Consider the following 7907-nt stretch of genomic DNA (forward strand, 5'->3'; position numbering starts at 1 on the left):
CACACATACACACACACCCCTACCATCAAGTCCTGCGAATTCAGTCCCGCAATGTCCTTCTCAGACCCACCACCATCCCATGTGCCCTAATTCATAGACCGGACCTCACTTTGGGTCCTAATTTCCACCTCTTGGTGTAAGATCAGGGTCTGGGGCCCCCATGCCCCCCAGCAATCCTTTCCCCTGGGGACTGGGGCCTTCTCGCTGCCCTGGAGCCTGGGGCTGGCCAACGGCTAGGGCAGCCCCTGTAGTCTGTGTGCCGGCCGTCCTGGGCCTCCACTCTTGGGGGCTGCCCAGCTGAAGGGACCTGCCCCTACCTTGCAGCTCCGGCTCCCTGTTGGCCTGAACTGGGGAGAAGACAGGGCCCGCCTGCATCCCCAGTGTCTTCCTCCCCCGTTAGTGTATTAATCACGAGAACATCGGCCTCCTCCCGCCCAACCGCCCACCTTCTGCCCCAAATTGCCAATGACAGTGCCGTCTCCTGGGGTCTCCTCCTTTGGGGACCACCCTGCTCCATTTGGCACCTCGGCCATCCCCTTCCTGTCACCCCCAGCTGCTATGACACCGCCCTGTCCTGGTCCTCCTTCCGTGTCCTTGACCGCTGCTTTTCTGTCTCCCTCTTTGCTCGTCCGCCCCCTCGGCGGTGGGCAGCCATCTCAGCTTCAGGCGGCTTGTATTAGTTAACATAAGTTTGGCTGCAGAGAGCAGAAAACTCCAAATAACGACGGCTTAGACCCTCAAGGTCTTCTTCTCAACGGCATGGGAAGCTCAAGGCTGGCGAGGCGGCCCTGGGAAGTCACCACGACTGGGCGCCCGTCCCCCTGCTCTGCCGTCCTCGATGCTGGGGCAGTCTGCTCTCTGGGGGGGGGGCCCTGGCCAGATAGCCCTCCCCGGCCCTGAGCGCTCTGCCCTGCCTCCTCCAGGTTCACCTCTTCCATCCTCTGCACACCCATGGCCTCCCGCCTCGGCGCCCCTACCACACTGCCTTCCAGTGGGGCTGAGGGCTTGCTCCGGGGTGCCCGGCCCTCTCTTGACGGTAAAAGCAGGACAGTGTGGGCCGTCCTGCCATTGCCCAGGCAGGGCTGTCTTCCTAGTAGGTCCTCTGTGCAAGTGCATTGAATGACGAAGCAAAGAACAGCTCTGCACAATAGATGGAGGTCTCTGGGAGGGCTGGAGATCACGCAGAGGGGCCCCGGACCCCGAGCACGTCCTCGGGGCTGGAGAGGTTAATTATTCCCAATATGCACAAGATAAATGAATGTCTCCAAGAGGCTGCACAGATTTGACCCATAAAGGATTCTGGGTTAGCTGAGCTCAAGGAAATCCCAGGTTTACTACATTATTTGCAGACACAATGCCATAGAGAGATTTTACTACCATGCACAGACTTACCTTCTTTGGTCTGATGAGAATGCCGGTCAGCTGGTGAGCATTTTAGGGCCCGTGTCCGTGATGCGAACTCAGGAGCCGGCCAGTTCTTCTTTATTTTTAATCAAGTGGCTTGCTCTGTACTGCTATTTCCGATCAGTAGGAAGTGGTGGGGCTATGGGGAGGAGTAGCCACTTGAAGGCGGCTGAAGATCAAAGAAAGTTTCACGTTTTGTATTTCTTCATCCTAAAGATGCTTGCTTCGTTTCTTCCTCCTCTTGCTTGCTTGCTTTTTCTTCCCTTCCCTCCCTCCCTTCCTCCTTCCTTCCTTTCTCTCTCTCTCTCCCCGCTTTCTTTTTGGGAAAGGTGCATATGGGCAAATCCTCAGCTCTCTGCCTTGAGATCAGTTGGCACTGCAAACTCTGTGGGCGCCCGGCCCGCTGGCAGGTGGAGCCCCGAGGCGCTGCCTGGGAGCTGGGCTCTGCTCGGTTCTGTCCGCCTGTGCTCATGTGGCCTGACGCTGGGAATCTTTTACCAGCTTCAAGAGCGCATGCACAAGAGGTGTTTGTCCTTCACTAGGCCAGAACTAAAACACTTTAGCTCCCTCACAGCGGGGGCTCCTAATTAGATATAAAAACATTTATCCACCAAGCAAAAATCTGATGCTTCCCTTTTCATTCATTTTTTTCTCTCCCGCGTTTCAACCTACAGTCTCATGCATGGAAAAGGCAAAGCTCTGAAAGAGCGGAATGTGCCCAGGAAGGTGTGGGAGAAATGCTTCCTTTCCCAGATTAGCACCTGACTCCAGGGGCCTGGGGGTGGGGACCGAGTGTGGGGAGCTCAGCGGAGGGAAGAGAAGGGTGAGGGGTGTGACAAGTGCGTGGCCCCATGGCTCCGCCCCGAGGCTGGGGACAGGGTGGGGGAGGGGCGGGCTGGGGAGAGGGGCGGGGTTGAGGGGGCCAGGCCCAAATGAAAGGGCTGAAAATTGAGAGGACTTGAAATTAACCCAGCTTTATGAGCCACTTAATAGGCCGGGCTGGGAGGGAGACGAAGCTTGTAATGGCCCTGGTGTTTTTTTCTTCCTCTACAACCAAGGTGGATCCCCCTGCGGAGTTCCCTTCAATGGCAAGGCAGCCGGATTGACTGATTGGGAAAATTCAATTAGAGTCTTCTGTAAGGAAGGGGAGAATCGGTGTGAAGCACAACCTCACGATGGTTCTCTTTTTGAGCTACTTTGCCGCGGGAGCGACACGGTATGGATTTATCTGACGGCAGAGTGCACGCGTGCAGCTGGGGGTGTGGACTCAGGAACACAGGGCCTCAGGATATATTATTATCTGTATCCATAGATGGACTGACGTGTTTATTGGTTCAGTTTAAAAAGCAAGAAGGATGTCTTACCTGTATCTGCATTTTGTTCTCAGCGTCCGTGGAGCCCATTCCGACTCACTGTGACCCCATGTGTGCAGAGTAGAACTGCTCCATAGGGTTTCCAAAGCCATGACCTTTGTTTTTTTCTGCTTTGTCCTGTCACACATTACAGCAGTTGCCACTGAGTTGACTCTGACCCGTGGCGGCTCCATGCGTGTCAGCGTGGAGCTGTGCTCCATAGCGTTTTCAATGGCTGATTTATCAGAAGTAGATTGCCAGGCCTTTCTTCCGAGATGCTTCTGGGTGGACTTGAACTTGCAAACTTTTGGTTAGCAGCCCAGCACGTTAACTCTTTGCACCCCTCAAGGACTCTAAGAAATGGTGTCTTGGATTGGCTTTGCATTTTTCTTGGATGGTGGCTCATTGGACAGGCATTGTCCTCCAAGGAATAGACCGCAAAGGCGAGCTTGGAAGTTCAGGAAGCCCTGAGGACCAACAAATGCTCTTTAAGGGACTTAGGTCCTTGAACCCAAGTGTTTCCAAAGTGGGCGCAGTGGGGTCTGGAGACTAGAAGCGAAGAAACCTCAGACATACTCTACTTTTCCTTTGTTGACTACAAAATAACCAGCTGATTGAGTTCTTGGCCATACACGGGCATCTGAGAGCTGGATACAGTATAGGGACTCCCATGCGGTGGGGGGATCCTCCACAATTCTTGCTCAGCCCTCCCACCTCCCATTAGCCGCCCAGTCCTGGTGATCTGATGGAAGGAGTCCAATCCCCGTTTTTGCCCTTGATCCTTATTCTCTCCATCATTTGGTCTTCATCTTCTCGCCACTGGCCTGGGCCTGGCAGCTGCCAATGTCCCCCTAAAACACCCCTGCAAGGGGTCACATGCCCTTCCAGCCTTCACACCCTCTTCTGGCCCTCTCTGGCCTAGCTACCCTAGACTCGCCCTTGCTCCTCGTCTTGACCACCTTCCCTAGCTCATGCCCACCTGGAAAATGCCTCTTGGTGCTTCAAGGCTCATCGCAAATCCTGCCTCCCGACACTCCTCCTGGCAGACTGGGGTGTTCCTTCTCTTTGCCCCACTGTACCTCCAGCACCTCAGTTATCATCACGAGTAAATGTTCGTGTATTGGTCTCCGCAGTAGATTGGGGATGTGAGGGTCAGAAACTATGACATATCCTCGTGCATCCCCAGAACCGGGTTCAGCGCGCTTATTGAATGAATGGGAAAGAATTACAAGCCAGGAATAGTTTCCGATTAGCAATTTGAAGTGGGCCACTAACCAACTGCTGTATTTAGCACCTCTTATTTTTTCTTTTCTAGAAAATATACCAACTTGGACAACCATCCCCACGGGCCTGCTGTTGAAATATTTCCCAAGTGTTCAAAACACGTCAAATCCTACTCTTGCTCAGCCTCGAGTAGGCCCCAGCCCTTACTCTGGGGAAGTGGAGGCGGGTTCCTCTAGCGCCTTTCAAGTTAGATCCTTCCGGCTTCTTGGTCTTACTGGGAATGGACCCAGAACACAGTGACTTCCAGGGCTCTTGTTACCAAACAAGCAATAGATTTCAGAGGGTAGGGAACTGAAGGAGTAAGCTCAAAAACGGCTCTCCAGATGAGAAGCCCTACAAAATGGCTTTGCGTTAAAGCCGAGTTTAGCATATGGAGTGGAGATCCAAAGGTGCGGTGTGCCTGAGGTGCTTGCCTATGCTTTTCGAGAAGGAGGGCCTAGAACGAGGGCACAGCCAATGCTTGAGTCTCACACCCACTGCTGATCTGCAGGATCTTGGTCAAGCTACACGTTGGCACCTTAGCCCCTTTACCCATGGTTGTTAGTTACCAACAAGTCCATTGCGACACGCGACGGCCCATGTGTGCAGAGTAGAACTGCTTCATGGGGTTTTCAAGGCTGTGAACTTTCAGAAGCAGATCCCAGTTTTCTGAGGTGCCTGTGGGTAGGTTTGAACCGCCAACCTTTTGCTAGTAATGGAGTGCTTAACTGTTTGCGCCACTCAAGATGAACTAGCTCATAAGCCTTCACTGAGTCAGACGCCGCACTGGGTACTGGGGAGCTACAGAAGGAGCTCACAAGTTGCCCGAGATGACAGGCTGTGCAACTATACTTGCCAAGGACCTGGCAGGATCTAAGGATGCAGCCAGCTCCTACCTCTTGAGGGCCTCAATGACTGGTGCAGTTCCATTGCCCCGGTGGGAGATATGGTGCTGTCTGATCAAAATAGCCCTGCCACCCCCACTCTCCCTGCCCATCAAGGACTTGACTCAGTATCTCCAAGGCATGAGGTGACTTTGGGCCATTCTGCGGGGCTCCATGTTGGTGTCTAAGCCTTTACAAAGGCAAGCTTGCCTCCTTTGCACCTGGCTCCAGGCCTGGGCTGCCCATCTCCCATGCCTTGGGCAGCCGGTGGGGCAGGACTCAGAGTCTGGCCTGGCGTGCAGCTCCTTCCTTTCAGCCCACTGATGTGAACCCAGATCAAACCGGCTGCCATTGAGTTGACTCCAACTCATGGCTACCCTACAAGTGTCAGAGTAGAAGTGTGCATCACAGGGCTTTCAACAGCAGAATTTTGGAAGTGGATCACGAGGTCTTTCGAGGTGCATCTGGGTGAGTAATCTGTTTGCACCACCCAGAGAAGGCCCTCTCTTTACCCCTACAACCGGCAGGGGCCAAGCGGCCAGGAACTGCACACAAGCTCTCAGTTCTTTTTGCAAACAAGCCCTGTGATGGTTGAGATATTGTGTCAACTTGGCTGGGCCATGATTCTCAGTGGTTTGGCAGTTGGACGATGTTGTGATCATCCCCACGATGGGATCTGCTGTGAGGAGTAGCCAATCAGTTGAAAAGGAGTTTCCTTGGCTGCACGGCCTGCATCTGAATATAAGTGGACCTTCTGGCAAGGCTCGTGGGCTTTTGCTCGCTCTGGATCCTGCAGCTGGCTCCTGTTGGCCTGACCTCCAGTTGTTGGAACCTGAGCTAGCAGCTTACTGTGGTCTTGCCTGCCAGTCTTGGGATTCATCGATCTTCACAGCCTGTGAGCAAGAGCCCTGCTCTCTGACCTGCCGATCTTGGGTTCGCCAGCACCTGTGGCTACGTGAATCAGAAGAAGCCTCTATCCTGACCCACAGACTTGGGACGTTCTGGTCTCTACAACCGCGGGAGCCATTTCCTTGATATAGATCTCTCTAAATGTGTTTATACGCTTTGCTGGTTTGGCTTCTCTGGAGAACCTGGCCTGAGACAAGCCCTAAGGCTCCAGTTTTTGTGGTTTGCCTTGTCACTTTTGGATAGTTTCATCATCCCCTAATTGACAATTATAGGATATGCAAAAAAAACGGTGTGAGTGCTCCGAACTCTTTGGAGGAAGCCTCCCCACCCTCCTGTGTACCTGAATCCATCGTGTCACTTCCCTATTGGACCAGGGTCCCCTGATGGCAGCAGGGATCCAGCATCCTGAGTAGGGGCTGCCGACCCTGCAGCCCATGCTGAGGGCATCGGCTACAACACTGATGTGCATTATTGTATTCAAAACTGACAGGTGCCGTCACATCCACGGCAGAGACTGGAGGCTGAGGTCATCAGTGGACCGAGAACCCTACCCAGTGCTAAACGAGGCTCTGAAGCACCAGGAACAGGTTCTTGCCCCTCAGGAGGGGGTGGGGAGCCCTCTCCCCTCCCCTGAAAGCACAAGGTGATTTGCAAGAACTCAATTTACACCCTTGGCTCCTGCGGGCTGGGGGATCAGCAGAGGGCGGGATAATCCCAGCTTCTCGAGCAGATGGTTTCTGCCTACCGCTTGACCCAGTTCCCTCCCAGCAGATGACCGGCAGCGGGGCTGGCGGCCCGCTCCACCAGGGGAGCAAAGTGCGGACCCTCCTTTCAGCCTCCCCTTCCCTCCCTCCACCAGTGAGGACCTGGTGGCTTTTGCCTCTCTCTAGCTCAGAGGGTCAGTGGGCAGGATGCCGCCCCTCCCCTCCCCCAGACCCATTCCCCCAGGCGGGGCTGGCAGTAAGAAGGGCTGGAGCCAGGCAGGCCAGGAACACTACCGTGAGGGCTTGTGCTGGGGAGTTGGGGCTGTTACATCCATCGCTGACTTAATGACTTCTCTCACTCATTCAAGCAATCATTCATTCACTAAGCTCCCCCGATCACTGCCGGATCTGGTACCAGACAGGGCCCATGAGGCAGACAAGTGACAAGATAAAAGCAAATAACTATTCAGGGCACAAGAGGGCACGGGGGCTTCACCAAGGAGGGGACAGTGGGCAGGGTCTTTGAGAATGAGCTTGCCGAGTGGCTGGGGTTGTGGCGGTGGGGCAGAGCTCGGGCCTGGAGCACAAGCGGCTGGTGGCAGGAGCTGAGAAAAGCACACAGGTGGGCTCAGGCCGCACCTTGCAGGAGGCAGAAGCGCCTGTTCCTGCCTGCCGCTCACCGGTTCCGGGACAAAGCACAGTGTGGAAACCCAAGAGGACCGAGTGGTGTGGAGCTTCCTTGGAGCTCCGGGGAAGGCTTCCATCTCAGGGACCCTCCGGGCCTGGCATTCTCACTTCCGGTTGGCAAACCCAGACTGGCTCCAGTTTTGCCCTGCGGAGCGGCCCGAGCGCCTTCGGGTCGGTTCCACCGACTGGGAGGGAGGGGGCGCTCGGCCTCCAGACTTGCGGGCGGCGGCTAGGCTGTGGTCCCAGGCCGAGCTCCGCGGCGTGTCCCGGACAGGCTCACGATGAGGGAGTAGGGCCCCAAGCTGGAGGCCACGCTCGGCCTGGCTCTTCCTCAGTTCACCAATGTTATAGGAAAGCTGGAATGACCTCCTTGCAGTCGGGGCTATTTCGGGGTGCGGACGTGGTGGGTGGAAGTCCCCGAGCAGGAGAGGGGGTGGGGGCGTGTTCCTAGTCCTGGGCGCTGCGCCCTGTGGGCATTGTGTTGCCTCCTGACACCACCAGACCCAGGTGGGGGCGTGAGGAGGGGCGCCAGGTACCGGATTGCACTTGGGGTTCTGTGCGGGGCTGGGGGGTCCACTGATAGCGCCTCGGATCCGGCCGCTCGAGGTCGGTGTGGCAGGGCTGGTGGTGGCACCTCGGGGTCTGGAACCCTCCCTTATTGGGTTCTGACTGCTAAGTGGCCCAGCCGCCTCGTTGGGGCCTTC

General features: G+C 55.6%; 1 protein-coding gene across 1 annotated transcript in view; it reads left to right on the top strand.

Moving 5' to 3' along the window:
- Positions 1-7907, top strand: part of INHBB (inhibin subunit beta B) — a 28612-nt gene that overhangs the window by 14838 nt on the left and 5867 nt on the right. Inside the window, exons 4-5 of the mRNA XM_004388014.1 lie at positions 554-643; positions 924-1036. Coding sequence (XP_004388071.1) covers positions 554-643; positions 924-1036 — 203 coding nt within the window. The remainder of the gene's footprint in view (positions 1-553; positions 644-923; positions 1037-7907) is intronic.

This window comes from Trichechus manatus, unplaced genomic scaffold (assembly GCF_000243295.1).
Source record: "Trichechus manatus latirostris isolate Lorelei unplaced genomic scaffold, TriManLat1.0 scaffold00203, whole genome shotgun sequence".
NCBI classification, from domain to species: domain Eukaryota; kingdom Metazoa; phylum Chordata; class Mammalia; order Sirenia; family Trichechidae; genus Trichechus; species Trichechus manatus.